This window comes from Berghia stephanieae, chromosome 1 (genome assembly GCF_034508935.2).
Source record: "Berghia stephanieae isolate SIO BIC M18660-M18661 chromosome 1, UCSD_Bste_1.3, whole genome shotgun sequence".
NCBI classification, from domain to species: Eukaryota; Metazoa; Mollusca; class Gastropoda; order Nudibranchia; family Aeolidiidae; genus Berghia; species Berghia stephanieae.
The window spans coordinates 48,514,036-48,533,017 of NC_088360.1; the positions used below are offsets into that span (position 1 = coordinate 48,514,036).

The 18,982-nt window shown below is 34.8% G+C and overlaps 1 protein-coding gene across 1 annotated transcript in view; it reads left to right on the forward strand.

Annotated features, from left to right (window-relative positions):
- Positions 1 to 18,982, forward strand: part of LOC144976767 (nipped-B-like protein A) — an 83,847-nt gene that overhangs the window by 22,409 nt on the left and 42,456 nt on the right. The window contains exons 4-13 of the mRNA XM_078921184.1: positions 439 to 551; positions 1,133 to 1,259; positions 1,534 to 1,661; positions 2,105 to 2,535; positions 10,563 to 10,593; positions 10,883 to 11,026; positions 12,132 to 12,218; positions 15,734 to 15,895; positions 16,263 to 16,369; positions 16,788 to 16,874. Of these exons, the coding sequence (XP_078777310.1) occupies positions 439 to 551; positions 1,133 to 1,259; positions 1,534 to 1,661; positions 2,105 to 2,535; positions 10,563 to 10,593; positions 10,883 to 11,026; positions 12,132 to 12,218; positions 15,734 to 15,895; positions 16,263 to 16,369; positions 16,788 to 16,874 (1,417 nt within the window). The remainder of the gene's footprint in view (positions 1 to 438; positions 552 to 1,132; positions 1,260 to 1,533; positions 1,662 to 2,104; positions 2,536 to 10,562; positions 10,594 to 10,882; positions 11,027 to 12,131; positions 12,219 to 15,733; positions 15,896 to 16,262; positions 16,370 to 16,787; positions 16,875 to 18,982) is intronic.

Consider the following 18,982-nt stretch of genomic DNA (forward strand, 5'->3'; position numbering starts at 1 on the left):
GTCTTGGAATGAGATTACTTGGTTTTGTCCTGGCCCTGGTCGGATACCCTGGCTGGGAGGGAAACAGTCAAATGTATAGTTAGTTTTGGGAGATGATATTTTTTTTCCTTGTAAATCATCTCTCTGTTATGCACTGTATTATGTTTTGTTTATGTATTATAGATTATTTGTAAACATTTGAGTGTATTCCTCTTAGTAGGGTCCTGTGCTTGTGTCTGTATGAGACTTTTAGGTGATCTCAAACTAAGTACACTGATAGTGTGCTCTTGGAATCTACGTCTGTTCCGTGTTTGAACCAATTTCCCTTTGTCTGCCTTATTCTTGGATGCTTTAATTGTAATTCTAGAACTTTTTACTATCGTTGCAAGCGCCGTAAAAACATTTTTTTAAACAAGTTTCTATTTTCCTCTATTGATCATCCAATGTTTGAATTTGCAGTGAATTGAAAGACAATCTCAGTACCAACAGTGTGGATGGCGAAATCCCAGGATTACTTCAGGCTGTGTTAAGGAATGACCCACAGATTTTTCAAGGGACTTCTTGTCCTGAAGGTAGGATGGATCAAATATGGTGCATCACATATTGCCTCTCCTTTTTTTTTATTTTGTAAGAATCTCTGGTGTATTCATAGGTAGGATGGTTCTGATAACTTCATAAGTTGACAATAAACAATTTTTGACCGCTTTATTTTTGCCACTCATCCATTTCAAAATTAAGTTTGTCAATGATGCTTTTAACTCATCTTAAGATCGGTTCTCTAGATACCCCTCCAACAAACATCAATGATTTCAGCGGCTCTTATAAGCCTTGTGGCTCGTTTTGGCTCTTCTCCCCCCACCCACCCACCATGCAAGTTTGCTAATTATAAGTACTTCACCATGTTTCAGTTGGGTAACTGCACATAGCTAATATATTTGATTTATAAGGGAGTGTAATTTACTTCAGCCTAAGTCTAGTTACTGTTATAATGAGAATGTTGGAAAAATTAATGGTTACATTGTTTTCCACCATGAAATAGTCCAAGGTTAGGCTAGCTTGAGTGCTGCATTAGTAGTTGATGTTTGTTGCTATAAGTCTGTCCTTTTGGTTTTCTCATGAGTGTCTTATACTGTTGGCTTCTCTTTTGTTTCAGGCATCAATGCTGTTGGTCAACAGCAACCTTACATACCACATCAAGATACTACAAGGGGTTCTGTCCCTGGAGTGTCTCCCCATCATGGCTCTCCACATGCATATAACCAACAGAGGAATTCCCCACGGTCTGTAATTTGCTTGGTTTCATTTTCCATCTACATTCTAAATTTTTAAATTTTTTTTGGTTATAAAATTAAGTCTTGAAAAATGATGTAGGTGTCTTGTATTAAAATTTACTGAAAAGTATGCATTAATACATATTTACTTCCCATATCTAACATTTTTATAGAGATTTGTCCTTTTCATTTCCTTCAATGTTTTTACTTATGTTCTAGAGATTTTGAGCTCAACGTCATGATTTTTTATTTTCATATCATCTTACCTTGTTCTCTTCCACAGGTACAGTCAATCACAATCTCCCCGATATCAGAATAATGTGTATGCATCACCCAGTAATAGCCCATACCCAGCAACAAGTGCCGGTTTTGGGCAGACTTCAGGTTCTTTGTCACATCAACCGAACGCTGGTAAATTTTTGGTATTTTCACAAATTTAGGAGTGAAATGCACCACCTTATTCCTTTCAAATTGATAATTTACTTATGTATTGTCACAGTCTTCCTCGATTTCTAATAGCTGACCCATTTTCAACTAAGGCAGATCAAAGATCAACCAATCCCGATAATAAAAAAATTAACAAAAAGTCTTTATTTATTATTATGGATACAATGGAAATCAGATTTTAGATTTAACTCCAAATTTTTAAAAAGCTATTGCTGTAAAATCATAATCAATATTGTTTTTTTCCACATACCAGGTTTGGTTTTATGGATTTTCCCTAATTTGTTTTTCAAAACCTGGCAGGTCTGAATAAAGCTTTTTTACCATTTGCCTGTTGTATCTTTCTTTCGACCGTGCAACTTATTTCTTTGCATTTTTGTGTTACCTTTTTTAATTTATTTTTTCTTCAGTTGCTAGTCCAGCACAAGCAACAGCTGCTGAGCGAGTGATGCCACACCAATACCCCTCTCCGGCCTCATCATTCAGTCACTCAGAGACTTTAACAAAGCATCCACGACGCCTTCGAAATCCACCACCGCCACTTGTCACCAATAATGGCACTGAACAATTTCAACAGCCTGTGAAATCTCAATCTTATATTCAAGACAATGTTCGGAATAAGAGTCAAAATGCTGGCTCTGTTGGAAACACTGAACCTGTGATTATGTTAAATGACATTCGTAATGAACTCAATACTAATGTTAGACGACTTCCTTTACCTCCTCATTTGAACAGCGCTGATGTGAGCAAAAATTCAGATTCTAGTAGTAGCAGAGAAAGGGGGGTGGATTCACACAAAAAGAATGAACCAGTTGTTGTACTTGAGATGTTAGATCCTACTGTAAGTATATATTTCTCCCTTTGTTTCATTTTTGATGGATTTTCGAATGTATCCAATTCATGATACTTTTGTGGTAAACATTTTTTACTTCTTCTCGGTACACCAAACCAAATTTTGAGTTAAGAAAAAACCAAAAAGTCTATGTTTCATCACATAGTACTCAATTTTCTAAGAAGTTTGATACCAAAATGAGCCCTCTAACTCAATTATTAAGGAATTTACGCAATATTGAAGATTCGAAAAATATGCGCCTTCGCGCAACTTGCTCCGGTGTCAACTTTGCGCTATTGTAAAATGAAAAGTAATCAAACCACATACCTAAAACTTGCTAGACAGACAGACAGCAACACAGGGAACACGCCTATTTTTTTCCAAGCATATTAAAGAACTTTATTTTACTTTTAAAAGGTCTTGAAAATGGCTCCGAAGCCAATTTCACATAAAACGACAAGGGAGGTAAAAAAGAGCAATTTGAACGATTTTTAAAAATTCATTAAAAAATAATAAAAACATGTACATATTCATGTGATACATCAAATTAAAGTTCATTATCCATACAATGACAAAATGTAAATAGCCAAAGTATGCAAGCCACACATTGGTCATTAAAGAACATGAAGCAAGACTGAAATAATGAAATCACAAAAATTTCACCTAATAAAAAAACTCACAAATATGCAAAATGTCAGGATATACAAATAAAACACTTCATACGTACAGCATGAATAACGTACAATTCAGAAATAGTATGATCTCCTTAGTAAAATAAATTAGATAACTTCAGCAGCTTCAGACTAAGCTATGAAAATTGAGAGAGAAAAATAATCCGAAACCGAGAAATCACAACAAAAAAAATGCACATTAAATCATTAATGCTTGAAAAAGAAATTAAACTCAATCAGGCTATATAACTCTTCGCTTCTTTGATGGGTTCTCAATGTCACCAGAAACAGAATTTGATTTTAAAAAAGACTTTAAAGCATCCAACATAAAATCAACATCACCAAATCTTAAACTCCTTCCGCCCGACATACATTTATGAAAACGTATTTCACTCTTCAATATATCTTTTATCTTTGTCATTGAATAATTTTCAACTCTAAGCCTGTCAAATAAATCAATTACATCTTTATCTGTTCGACAGGGCCCACCGTGTAATTCAACATCTCGTTCAACCTTGGAAATATTCTCCATATCCTTTATCTGCTTATCAATCTTCTTCTGTTGATTCTCTACAAATTTCAATCTTATATCATTATCTACTTTATCTTTTAACATCTTACTCTCATTTCGCATTTTCTTCCCATGCTTTCTAGCTACTTTGAACATGAGCCCTTGCTCTTCAACAGACTTTTTAGATAAAAACGATATTGTTTTATTGCGTTTGACAGCATGAATGGTGGACCGATTATGGAGTGATGCATTTCTCCTTTTACTAATGTCAAAATCGAAATCACCAAATGCACTCTCACCAACCAAATTTGTAAGAGGACAATGGCTCAATGTTCTTTTCATTTCATCACTGACATGAGCATAATAACCATCATTTAAAAAATCTTTCAACTGTCTCTCAGTAACAGAAGAAACATCTTTGCATAATATTTTTAACAAATCAATCATTACAACATTATTAAATTTGTCAATTTGACTATGTACCATATCAAATGCAGGGGATTTGGAAAAAGGGAGAGCATCTCCAAAAACAGATGTAAAAGAAATATCAAGTAATTCAGAGGGATCATCAGCCCATTTCTTAAAACAGTCATGCATCATTTGAACATACATAAAAAAATCAGTATACTTCACTGTATTACTCTTGACAAGAAACCAATAAGGCGAAGTGACTTTTAAACAAAATAGGGCAATACAACAAACCAATGACATTAACCTTAAATCTTGAAGGTCATGAGTAACACTCTTAATCAATAAATTTGGGTTATCATGTAAAATACCAGAAGTGAAAAAATTCAATAAATTGTCATGGTGGAATAAAATAGAAACAGCAGCTTCAAAAAAGCAATTAAACCTGTTGGACTTAAAACTAGGAATGGGAACAACATTGTGAGTATCAGAACAAAAAGTAATCCACTGTGGACGACATCCATTTTTCTGGTCACCCCTGGGACCCAACAAATTACAAGTACATCGAATTATTCTATTTGTCGCAGACTCTGAATCTTTGCTAAAAAATGAAAAGGCCCCATCTTTGTCCCTTCCTAAATACTCATCGTCCTGAGTGATCAACTTTCGTTCAAAAACTGACAATGTCTTTTCAAAGGCAGAACTAATTCCTAATAGAAAATGTGCATTACAATGCAAAAAACTGATCTGAAGGGAATCTCCAAGCTCAGCGTTTAGTTTATCTGTAAATTTATGACCAAAAAGAATATTGGGCGCAGCCCTATCAGACATGACACTAGTAATTTTAGAAAGAATTTCTCTTAAAATAATATCAGGAGAAATGGAGTACACATCTTTATAGCAATCAACTAAATTACTAATAACAATCATAGCAATATCCAAAAGAGTGTCAGAATTTTCAGTGGCAACAGGCAAAAACCCCAGATAAAAGGTTTCCCCACTATCTAAAGTGAACTGATGTCCCACTATCTTTTTCTGATCTCTTGATGTACCATCAAAATGAAACGTAGCATTTTCAGATTTTAAAACATTTTCAACAGTTTGCATATTTGAAAGGACAAAAGCCTCATCACACATGTTTAAAACTGTTTGAGCACAAGGTAAATTTTCAGAAAATACATAATGAAAAATATTGCTTGATACAATATCAATTACTTTTTTTACATTTTTAGCTGAGACACCTGTCTCACAAACTAAGGCGATGACAGCTTTCCTGACATCATCAGAATATTCATTATTTTTAGAATTTTTAATTTTAATTTCAAATGGATTAGCTTCTAAATTTTCATATCTGATGATCTCTTTCTGTAACTCATCTGTAAGGTATTTATTTTTTGACTTCATTTTCTGTAAGGACAAATCTTTCTTATTTAAATCACTGTGTAAAACAGATATAGTTGAGCAATAATCTTTACAAATTTTGTCATGCCCAGCTTTAATTTCTTTTAACTTTAAATCTTTTTTCTTTAATTCAGCTTCAAACTTTTCTTCTAATTTAGACACAGTAACTAAAGCTTTATCCTCAGCTGAACTAAGTTTCTCTTTCAGTCCTTTTACCTCCTCCAGTAGAGAAAATTTCTCCGATTGAATATCACGTAGTGCAGATTCAACAATTAGAAGTTTTTCATTCAAAGACTGAATCAAATGTAACTGGTCATCTTTCAGCTTTGGAGTAGTTGGAGTTGGACTAGATCGTAGTGGGGTGGGTGGGCGAGGCGTAGGGTGCTCTTGTAATGGCAATGATGAAGGCTGTAGATGTGAGGGTGGTTGTGGAGACGAAGAAAGGGAAAATTTTGATAGCAGAAATTGCTGAAGCCTTTCAGGATGTTTGGTCTTGTTGCTCCTGAGTCGTTCATACTCTTTGAATGTTTTTTTTAGGACACAAAAAAGTTTAGAATTGATGCTCAGTCCAGATAAATGACAAACCCATTGAGCCGTTGTGTTTGAACTTAATCCCATATCCCTCCTGGAAAGTTCAATATCAATAACTAATCCGTTATCGATGTGTTTCAAATCCAGTGAAGATGCAGGCGGAAAGGGCAATGAAGCACGGGTGATGCCAAAACTCGACAACTTATTCGAAATAAAGTCGAAGTCAACCCCACATTCCAGGAACGACAGATCATGCCGTTGCATGCAGAATCTCTGGTAAGCACGCTCCACTGCATGCCTTATCCGTGATCTGTGTGATGCAAGGTCTGGGGATATCCGTAGAAGACAGTCTTCAATCTGAAATCAAATTATTTGAAAAGATGAGACAATGGCAATACAACACAATTTTACATTGTCAATTGTTACCTAACTCTGTACCTTTCTCGTTAGCAATGCTTACTCATATGTACAGTGAATCCCACTAGGCACTGAAATGCACCAATACCCCTTCATATGATCCTCACCGATTTCTTCCTGTAACAAAACATCTTAATCTTAGCCAGCAAAAAAAAAATAAAAAAAAGCGGTCAGAGAACAACTGTCTTGACTTTGCTCACTTCTTGACAATGGATGATCACATGATAGCTTTGGGAAACTTCTCTGAAAAAAACGTGATTACATAAAATGACGAAATAAAAATATAGTCACCTCCTTCCAAGATTTTTTTGATGAGCAGTTCTCCGATTCCTGCTTCAAAAATAAAGCTGTACAAGTAACTTCTGGTTCACTTTTATTGGTGGCAAATCTGGTCGTCTACCTCTCCCAGATACCAAAAAGGTATTTTTTAACCCTTGGTAAACATCGTCATCTGAGGAAATATATCAAAATGAAAATTACTAATTTTATCATTAAAATCAAAATCTTCCTTACACAAACATTGAAATAGATACACGTTATTATTATCCCCAATAAATAAAAAATACCAAACAATAATCTGAATCTGATGAATAGGCAATAATTACAACATGAATATGAAAAAAAAAAAAGTCATTTGCCATGGTAATAGCTAGTAATAATAAGTACCAGGCAGTCTGGTAGCGCACAATTAATATTTGATCTACTGAAATTATATTGAAGGATCACAATAGTCATATAACTTTATAAACAAATCAGTCCACATCCAAATTATTGACAGGGGTCTGAGCCCATCCAAAGCAAAGTTTCATAACATAATTTTTTTTAAAAAAAGCTTACTATTGCTGTAAAGTCACATACGCCTCTATAATAATAATAATTAATGATAATTTCTTAACCAATAACCTTAGAACGCATTCGAACTAAAACAAAACTAATGTGAATCTCGATAAGTTGTCCGCAATGGACTCGTCCGAAACCTGAATTGAGTGTCCGCCATTTTGAAATCAAGATTTCATCGCCACAAAAGTCTAGTGTATTAAGATGACAAAATACAGCTGTATTATTCATTAAAATAAAATTTAGATTGGTGTCATATAAAATTAGATAACTGATTAAAGTCTTACTGGTATTTGTTTAGGGGAAAATATAACATAAAAAAATACAAAGTGCCACAAAGTTCCCAGTTGCTGGATACGAGGGAATACCGCAAGTGAAAGAATTTTAAAAGACACTGCGTTTACGATTTTGACCAAAAAAAATAACTAATATAAAAAAAGCAATATTTTCAATGATCAGAAAGTAGATTTCAAACATATAACTTACCTATAATGAGCTTTGAATCCATTCTTGAATGAAATCAATCAATCAATCACACCTTGTTTACAACTAGTCGCGAGTCGACTAACGTCAACTCGGCTCCTTCGTTTGAATGACATCGCCGGGCATGGTCGTTCTTTTTAAATAGCCAGCTTGCGGACGCTGTTCCATAAAATAGTTTCGAATTTTTACCATGAATAGAAAATTGAATACTTTTTCATTTCATGTAAGTTTCGTTTCAATGTTCTCATATTTCGGCATTTTTTTTGTCAAAAACTTCAAAAAAATCGATTTTTAGAGAGGAATATGATTTTATACAATATAAAATTATATACCAAACGAAAGAGAATTCAATTCTGCTTCAAATAACACCATTCATTTCCCGATCTCATAAACGGCGCTCGCAAGACATCCGGTTGAAAAAGATGAGGTCATAAAAACTGACCGTGAGCATTCCGACCAACCGTTTTCTACACATTTTTATTCAAATCTATTAATATTACTTATTGAACAAAACCATTTTCTTTTTTCCCTATCATAAAGAAAAAAGGATGATCTTTACAATGACACCAAGTGTAATGCATACATTTTACACATTATTTGAGAGTAGCAGTGTGAAAGTGATGAATTTTCCCGATTTTCATCACAATTTTACCCGATAGTGGCTGGTTTGGAGTACCTACTTCTTCTCAGAAATGAAATTGAATGTGCATTATTAAGATTGTTCTCTTTTTCTATATATATCTTCTTTGCCTCTATGTATTTAATGATTTAATGCCTGCCCAACAGAATGGTTGAGATTTGATAGATTTTTTCTTGTATTATTAATCAGATTTGTAAGACATTTTTAATTCTTTCAGGTTTACTGGCTTATTTTTAAATGTTTTAGTTTAAAATTAGTTCTTCCGTCTACTTTAATGCTGATAGGAGCCACTTGGAGGAAGCGCTGCGTCACGTGATCACTTTTTAGCGTTGCTTTAGCGTTGATCACTGGAGCCCACCAACTTCAATTTGATTTAAATTCTATATTATTATTATTCTATATTTTCAAACGGAATTGTGTTCAATTTATATGTTGTGAATTCATTCATCTGGATAGTGTATATATTCGTAAAACTTGTGCAATTTTAAACAATAGTTTAACACCTATTTATCGCCTGCCATCTCGGTCCCTTTGTTTACAAACAATGAACGCCATTTTTGGTTCCGAGTCAGTGATGGAGAAAGAAACAATCGAGAGTAGCCGAGCGGACGATAAGAAAGGGAAAGGAGGTGGTGAAGTGAAAGACGGAGCGAGCGAGAAGGAATGTGTTGGGAAAGGAAGTGTAAGAGGTGTGAAGGGGAAAGGTAAAGGAAAGAAAACGGAGGGGAGCAGTTACGGTGCTGGTAGTAGTAGCGTTGGTAGCAGTGAACTGGACTTTAATGAAATAAAACAGCAACTCAGTGTGTTGATGGGATTGGTGCCAGTGGTGAGCCAAATGAAGGAGGCCTTTGACCGTTTTAATGAAATGGAGGAGGAAGATGCTAATGTCAATATTGGCCTTTCGCGGCCAATATGTAATGATGACATTGAGTCTGATCTTTCGCGATCAGGCAGTAAAGATGTAAGTAATGCTGACCTTTCACGGTCAGGCAGTAAAGATGTAGAATGTAATGCTGACCTTTCGCGGTCAGTTGATATGGTGCCAGGCAGTAGTAGAGATGCAGGGATGATGGAGCAGGCATTCTCATATTTCGAGAATGTGGTAGGCAGGACAGAAGTGAAAGGGAAGGTGCTGGCAGAGAATGTTTCAACTGGTGTTACACAGGTTTTATGTGACGGTCTGCCCAAGGATACGATTACTGCTCTCTCTGAAAAATATCCAGTGCCAACAAATTGGTGAAGGAGGCCTTTGACCGTTTTAATGAAATGGAGGAGGAAGATGCTAATGTCAATATTGGCCTTTCGCGGCCAATATGTAATGATGACATTGAGTCTGATCTTTCGCGATCAGGCAGTAAAGATGTAAGTAATGCTGACCTTTCGCGGTCAGGCAGTAAAGATGTAGAATGTAATGCTGACCTTTCGCGGTCAGTTGATATGGTGCCAGGCAGTAGTAGAGATGCAGGGATGATGGAGCAGGCATTCTCATATTTCGAGAATGTGGTAGGCAGGACAGAAGTGAAAGGGAAGGTGCTGGCAGAGAATGTTTCAACTGGTGTTACACAGGTTTTATGTGACGGTCTGCCCAAGGATACGATTACTGCTCTCTCTGAAAAATATCCAGTGCCAGCAAATTGCTCTAGACTAGAGGTTGTCCAATGCAATGAGGAGGTTTTTAAACAGATATCCCCTGCCTCTAGAATGAGGGACGCATCCTTGCAGAAAGTGCAGGTATTGCTTATGAAAGGCATTACTGCTGTTTGCAGGCTATGGAGATGGTGAAAGGAGATAACAAAGAAGTACTGGAAAATATTTCGGATGGAGTCGCTTTGCTCACCAATGCCTCTCATAGTTTGGATATTTATAGAAGACAGTCACTTCGCGGTGAAATTAGAGATGACCTCAACGCTCTCTGTACCGCTTCCTATCCTGTTAGTGACAAGTTATTTGGGAGCAACATTAAAGATAAGATTAAAGACATGAACGATTCTATTCGAGTGGCAAAAACCACAAGGAGATTGTTCTCTTGGTTTTGCATTGACTATTTAAGCCTTGCTGTATTGGACAATTACAATACATAGTAATGGTGTTATATTAGGAAGAAATTAAAATTTATTTTTTTTATCATTTCATACAGATGCTGAAGACAATCAACAAGGGTGGATCTGGTGAGTTTAGCTGCCTCACATATCATTTTTATTTCATTTTAATGTCACTTGAGACTCATATATATTTTGTGATTTAGTGGTGCACTAAAAATGTGCTGGTGAGAAACATTAAAAGCTAAAAGTGCCTGAGCGAGACTAAATATCCTGAAAATTTGAGGATTCTATTTATTCCTTATATTTTCGCTATATTTAGAAATGTTAATGATTTTAACAGATAAAATATGAATCGTGGGTGGAAGGAAGGGAGTTGATTTTACAATAATAGATTTTTAAATTTTTTCTTCTACAGTGAAAACTGACTGTGATAGTAATGACTCTAGAAAACGCAAGCGTGAGGAATCATTTTATAATATCTCTAGGGCAGCTCCTGGTGACGTGCAATTCCAGGTCTCCAGGAATAGAAGGAAAGAGGACACGTACAAGAGTAGAGCTGGTGAGTAACATTTTCAGTGGTGGGAACTTCTGTCTGGCGGGTGGTTGGATGGGAGCATCACCCTTGAATCATATACCTATGATGTTCGCATGGGTGTACGATCCGATAGTGATGTCGTTTCTTCTTCTCTTTACTAGCCTATCCTGCTTCTTTGGTTTGTGATTGTATTTTTGACAGGGATATTTTTTTTCTGTAAATCTTCTGCCTGTTTGTTCTTGGTTATTTATAATTTAGCTTATGATATCTTTAGGTTATGATTTTGATTTACATTTGTACTATTTTTGTTAGATTGCTTGTTTTTTTGTTTCAGCGGTCTCTCATATAACCTCAATTGTGTTGGAAGAGACCTAAAGCAACAAACAAAAAAAAACAACTTCTGTCTGGGCCTTCTGATCTCCTCTCTGTTGTATAAATTCGTGAGGAGGGAAAATTAAAGAATTTTATTTTTTTTTTAATTATTTTTATATTGGATTTTTTATAAGACGTCACTCTGCATGTCCTAGGATTATGCTTTTTTTTCACAAGCAATTAAAAACAAGGAAAAGAATAAGCTATAAATCCAGATCATGTTGTAAAAGTCCAAATATACTGCTGTTTGGGTCATGACGGTATTGTGAGTTAGGGTGATCCATTTTAGCTCTTTGAAAACTTGGCCTCTTTTCAGTAGTAGTAGGTAGGTAGTTGGTTAAAAGGTCACTTGGGCATCTTCACTACTACGACCTCCACTAACACTAGCATCAATACTAATACCATGGTTGGGGTCTCTTGATGATTTCATTGGGGTATTTCGAAATACAAATGGTCTTACTCTAGATAGTAGAATTTCCTAGCCTTATACTTATTTAAAATTCTAAGTTAGGTGGTTGTTTCCATAAACCCAGATAATTCTGAAATCACTAGAGATTACAAATGAGTGTTTTGGACTTGATGTTAGCCTTTATATAATTTTTCTATAGTGCATTTCTGCAATATTTGCACTTTTTCACACCTGCTGACAAAATTCACTCGTATGGTCATAGAATACCCTTTTCATTATTGAAAGGTTGATAGGTCTGCAATCTCTCTGTTGAATATGTAAATAATATTTTTTGTATTTTGTTTCTAGCCAAGAAAAGAAAGCACTCAGTTGAGAGTGATGATGCATCTTCAGTCTCAGAATTTGTTGAAATTGAAGAAGAGGAGAGAGTGCAACGTAAGTTATAATTGCATGGTTTTAAAGACTATTGGGCTTTCCCATAATTTTTCAAAACTCATGTTTTTTTGTTTTTTTTTTGTTTTGTTTTTGTAACGAACCGATAAGCATTTAAAAAAAAAAAAAAGAAAAAAAATATATATATATATATATATATATATATATATATATATATATATATATATATATATATATATGTATATATTTGACACTATTTTCATTTCCATTAACTCAAGTAAATCTTACATGCAGAAATAGGTTGTGATACCAAAACACATTTTCTAAAAGTTGGAATATTTTATCAAAAGTTTTAAAACACAAAGAGTAACTAAGAGTTTTTACAATTTTTAAAAAAATCAATGATATTGCCGATCACCACTGTGAAACCCTAGGCAAACAGGACTTTGTTCACCTATCGTCAAGCAGTCGATTACGAAGTGTTGAAGAAAAGGCTATAAAACTGTCATCTGCATTTTTTGCGGCCGCAAAAAAAAGTGCGGAACTTGAGAAATGTTGCAGCTTTGCCTGGGCCCAAACCAAGGGAAGCTACTCTCTACGGATAATGATCCTTTAAAATCTTTGTAACAACGCTATTCATAATGTAGCCTTCTTAAATCAGGCCTCGAAGTGGGCCGGGAAAACCGGGAAAAGCCGGGAACTTTATTTTGAAATTTCCCGACCGGGAAAAGCCGGGAAAATCGGTGAAAATTGTCTGGGGCCGGGAAAAAGCCGTGAGAAAAATTTAGGTGAACAACAACCCAACATGTATTCTTCCGCGTAATCATTACCCAACCTGCGAACGATCGGCTCAGAGCATGGCAGCAGCCTCTTATGGTTTCCTCACACTACTAGGCCCTATGTTATGACGATCGACCCAATCAGCAAAGTCCGGTCCGCATTCGTAGAGTACACAGACTATTACCATGTTTCCTGTGCATGACGTAATTATAGTGGTTTAGAGTCATCGCTGAAACACTGGAAGTGGAAGACGGCAATGGGATAGTTGCGTCAGTTGTTGCATAAATTATCCAGACACGGTTAAGTAAAAAAACCAAATTATGTTGTAGTTACATTTGAAACAAACAAAGTATATCACTGATCTCGTCTCATTGAGATATAAAGAATGATATAAAAATCAAAGAAGAAAATCGGCCGATAAATAAAAAAGTTGCTAAAAAAATCGAAAATAAACAAAAGCAATTTTTAAAATCGAATTTATTCGTAGAACAGTTGGTTTTCAACCGATTTTTCTGAAACAAGGACCAATGTTCTTCTTTTTTCAAGCCGATTTTAACAATGTGACTTTCAAATTCCTCAGAATTATATTTTTTTACTTTTAGATTTTAGCTTTTAGGCCTACTCAAAAAGGTGTTATATTCCTTGCCACTTGCACAACAATAGCGTAATACATCGACGGCGAGAAGCGTCTTTGTTTCGACCAGCCGGTTCGGTTAGATAGCCTGTGATTGGTCGAAGACTTAAAGACGCTTGATTCACTCAGTCGACTCATCATTGTCGACAAGACAAGAGTGCTAGAAACACACATCCCTCCCCTCATCTTAGTAGTGTGTGTGTGTGTGTTTTTTTTTGTGTTTTTGACTTGGTCATGAATGCGATTGTTAGCTAAGCTAAGAAAAACGGTCGACGTCCTTGGGCTACTTTAATTAATTTTCGTGACTTGTTATTCAATTATTTGGAGATGGCAGATTAAGGTCGTTTACTCATTGTAATTTGTACTAAGTTTGTTTTGTCTGTCTCTAGATTAACTAGCTTTATTTCATTCATGTGCAATTCAATAAGTAGGCCACAAGTCTTTGGACGCTACTTTCTCTCTCATAGTAATATTCAAATGTCTTTTTCTCTCTATTGATTTCTCTTCTCTTTGTCTCTTTTCTCCCCATTTCTCAATCTCTCTCTCTCTCTCTCTCTCTCTCTCTCTCTCTCTCTCCTCTCTCTCTCTCTCTCTCTCTCTGTCTCTCTCTTTTTTTTAATTTTTTTTTTTGCATGTTGTAGGAGGCCTAGACTTTACAGGAATACGTCCAAGTATTAATAGCCAGAGTCAATATATTTCTTTCTCTCAGTCTCAGCCACTCTCTTTTTCACTCACATCTCTCTCTCTCTCTCTCTTTTTTTTTTTTTTTTTCCTTTTTTTCCCCCACGGATGGTGTAGGCTTAGATACTGGATGGCTTGTTATAGTAATATGTACTACGAGTCAATAATTTCCCCCTCTTTTCTGATTCTCTCTCTCTCTCTCTCTCTCTCTCTCTCTCTCTCTCTCTCTATATATATATATATATATATATATATATATATATATATATATATATATATATATATATATATATATATATATATATATATATATATATATATATATATATAGGTAGTGGTAACTGGTCTAGAATTGATGAATATGCTTGAAAATTACTACCTTAACATTTTCCCTAGAGCCTGGAAAAAACCGGGAAAAATATTTTCCTTAATCACTTCTAGGCCTGTTAAATGTAATAAATTGTCTTTTATATATATTTTTTTCTGTATCGCGTGTTAATTTTAACTGAAACGCTAAGTTCTCCTCCGCAAATGTTTTGGCAAATTTTGGTCTTTTTGGTAAATTTCTTGGCAAATTTTGGGGGTTTTTTTGGCAAAATTTGGCAAATTTTAGGTCCCAATTTGGCAAAAAATGCAGATGACAGATGAAAAGTCCACTATCCTCTATTGTTATTTGTGTGTTAGATTATACACACATGTAATGAAAGAGGGTTCTACATACGGCACACATGTAGTTAAAACTCTCTCTTCACTCAAATCCTTTGTCAGCATGTGGATAGGGGGGGGGGGGGGGTGAGTTCTAGCTTTCTTTGTTGGTTAAAAGGTCACAGACTTTCCACACACGAGGTGTAGGATCAAGCTTCTTTATTATAGCCATCAACATTGTTATCTTGTGTTAGTCTTGCATGAACAGAGTTATATGAAAACTTTTTATTTTATTTGCCAATGGTTTGGACATATTGGGTCAAGAACTTAAGGTTACTAGTTATTGCAGTATGAGCCTTATCCAGAAATAGGTTTTCATCATATGCATATTAAATTATGTTATCTTTTAAAATTAAATCAGTTCAATATCTTGCCCTCTAAGCCACATGTATTTTGTTTTTTTTGGAAACGAACAAAACCCATCTCAATAGTTTGTTTACATTAAATTTATATAATGCTTTTTACTGTGCTATCACAATTGATGAAAGCATCGCTAAAATTTGAGACCTGTCTTACAGAAAGATAGATATATTGCAGTTTTCTATATCGTAATAATCATATGCATTTGGGGTTCAGCCTTTGGTAGATGCTTATATGTATTTATTGCAATTTCCGCTGAATCACTCTGTTTTGTATTGGGAAAGAAATTGTTGGGTCAACACATTTTGTGCTGATGTGGTTTATTTTCAAACATTTTGCGACTTTTTACTTCTGCACATCAGAGCTCATTCCTTAAGAAATAATTTAATATTTGCAGATGCAAGGATGAAAAAAGAAAAGCAGTCCAAGAAAAGATTACTTCAGCCGGTTGTTAGTATAGAGGATTTGCTTGACAGTCCAATGTTTAAAAAGTTCAACAGTTGTGTTGATCTAATCCTAGACGCTGCCGAGGATGCAAACTTCGCTAGTATGGACAAAGGTAAGCTTTACTTTTTCATAGGCTTGAAAGGTTTAACATTTGCGTGTAGATGAATGGGCACCATTATTCCACCAAGATGTTATATTATCGAGTGAGATAACTGAATAGATTAGCCTAGGTTCTTATATTTAATTCTTTCAGAACATTGAGTACATTTCAAAAGAGCTTGTCAGGGTTTCACATTCAAACTGCAGCAATCACCACTGACTCTGGAAAAAAGTCTTTTGGCACAAGATATTTGATGTTTTATGGGAGAAATATTTGGATCCTAATGAGCTTTACTCTGATGCATTTCATATTGTGATATGTCACCATCAGTTCTCACAATTGTGATTTTGATTTTTCATTATCATTTTCATGTTTTTAGATGATGACGATGTTGAATGTCCTCCAGAGTCTTTGATTTCTCGTGCTGTACTGAATGATCTTTCAGGCGAATCTGCTAAATTGAAAACGATGAGTGCTCTCAGTCAGGTAATGGTGTAATTCAGAAAATAGGATTTAACTTATTTCGTTTATTTTATTATATGTTTTGTTTTTAAAAATTTTGTATTAATTTTTTTGATTATGATGGGAGAAAAGGTCCATCACTAAATTCAAGTCATTATGAATGATGTTTTCATTCTTTACCTATGTATAGTGATCTAAATATTCAATTTGAAGAAATACAGGGTCTAGTCAATTTTTACAAGACTTTCATTGTATTCTTGTGTAATCATATTTAAATTAAAATTTTGCACAAGCTTATGACGTTATTTGGTTTTAAAGGCTTTTGTATTTATAGTGTTTTAAAGAATTTTTACATTTTTAGATGGATTGTTTGCAGTATAGGTTCTGATTTGTTGACAGTAAAATGCAAATTTTAAAAGCTTGTTAATTCTTCTCTGTTTAGATTCCACCTGATCGTTTAGTCAAATTATTGACAATATTGTTATGGAATGTGCGGGATGGATGCAGGGTCACACCCAATATTAATCAGGTTTGTTTTCATCATATTTTATATGTACTGAGGGACAAAGGTATTGTAACAAAATTACAGACTAGTAATTTTTGAACCAAGTGACATTGTTTAAAAATTAAACAGTAGCATGAAATCAAGCTATTTCACTTTCAATAAATCATCAATGGAAGTGCATGGGTGCCAGTTTTTGGATTTTGCTATAAAAATTTAACAGATGGTGATCATGACAACTTTATTTGATTTTTCATTGTAATCAAATTCTAGATCTATACTTAAGTTTCACATGAAAATTTTATAGTACTTATTAATCGGCTATAACCTCTCTGCCACAATTCCTATTATTTGCTCCTCTGATAGGACATTGAAAGCTTCAAAAGCTGTAATGTCCATTGTGATTCCCATCTTTATTATAATGGCTTGAGATTGAAACAAATTAAATTTGAGTTAGGTTTTAGTCTTAAAACAATCATTCTCCAGTCAGGAGAGCAGCACTTTAGCCTTTGCCCATTTAAATCTTGCCCATATATGTATGGAATGCCACTACAAAGAAAAAATAGAGATAAAAGGAATTAAGGAAGAAACTTATATACTTCTTCCCATAATTGAAAACAGCACCACACGCACAATTTGTGCTAAACTCATACGCATACTTATTTATTCCAAAATATGAAAAAATAATGGGGCTATATTTTATATGTTATTTAACTATATACCTCTATTTGTTCAAGAGTTACAGGGTTGATGTTTGTACCTCAGTATACATTTTCAGGATCGTTAGAATCCAACATAAGGTAGCAATGACTATGAAAATTTTTGTTTTCTATTTTTGTAGGAAATACTACTCTTAAATCAAAGCCCTGTCTCCACTGAGTAAAAATCTTTTTGAATTTTGAAAATATATTAATATATAACAAAGTTATGCAGTTTCAAAGATGTCATTTATTTGGATGACTCACAAAGAGAAAAAAATACGGAAAATATGGGACGCTTTTTTGGTTTTATTCTGGTTTGTGGCTGTATCTCGCTTAATACGTGGAATTAGATATTAAAACTTGGCAATTTTATGGCAAAATTATCAGAAAATATGATGAAGACATCAGAAGAGTTCTAACTTGTATAGTTTTAGAGCTGTATGGCTAGGGTCAACTATAAATAAAATATACATAATATTGATCATTTGCAACTTTTCCGAAGTGTTATCTTGTGTCTACAACCCATACAAATGACACGAAAAAAGTTAAAGTCTGACCATCTGGCAGTCTTGTCTCGCTCACGTCATTTTCGTGTTGCGCGATGGTGGAGCAAAATGGCCGTCTCCGTATTTTCACTCATTGAAATGCAAATTGGGTTGGTGTTTTGTGAGAATACGGGAAAAGTACCTATCATAATCGAATGATATTTGAAATATAAATAGTAGAAATGTGCATATATAACCTTATGAGCGACAAAATCTCTCCTCTTTGTAGTTTTAGAAATATTGTACTCCAAAGAGTAAAAATCTATTTTTAACGGTCTTCTGGTAATCCTACGAGTTTTGTCGCTTGACATAATCTAAAATGACCTCTTTTCTAACTGTGTGCCAACTTTCAGTCATATTCATCTATAAACAGCGTTGTTATTAATTTTTTAAAATAGCATGTACGAAACGTCCCATATTTTGTCGCAAATTTGGGCACTTCGTGCGCGAAAAAGAGGCCTAAAGATTTGTGCGGGATAGTCATTGCTACATAAGATCGTATAACCTTCCATTTAGTATGTTGTTATGGGTGTGCTTAGTCCTTTACAATCACTGTATACACAAGTATTTTACTTCTTGAGAGTCATACATATTTTTGTCAACATTTTGAAACATTGTACATTTCTTGCATAAATCACCAAAGGATCTCCATCTTCCTCTGTCCATGGCCATCATTTTCAGGGAGCTCCATGTCTCCCACCACTCTCTCATCTCTCCCTCCACTGTTCTCCAAGTTGCCCTGGGCCTTCTCTTTCCTTCTAGTGTCCAGTATAGGGAAGTTTTGCTGATGGTTCCCTCCTTTGTCATGACATGTCCTGTCCATCTCCACCTTCTCATGATGATGTCCTCCATTCTACATTGATCTTAGCAGACTTTGATTTTTATTCCT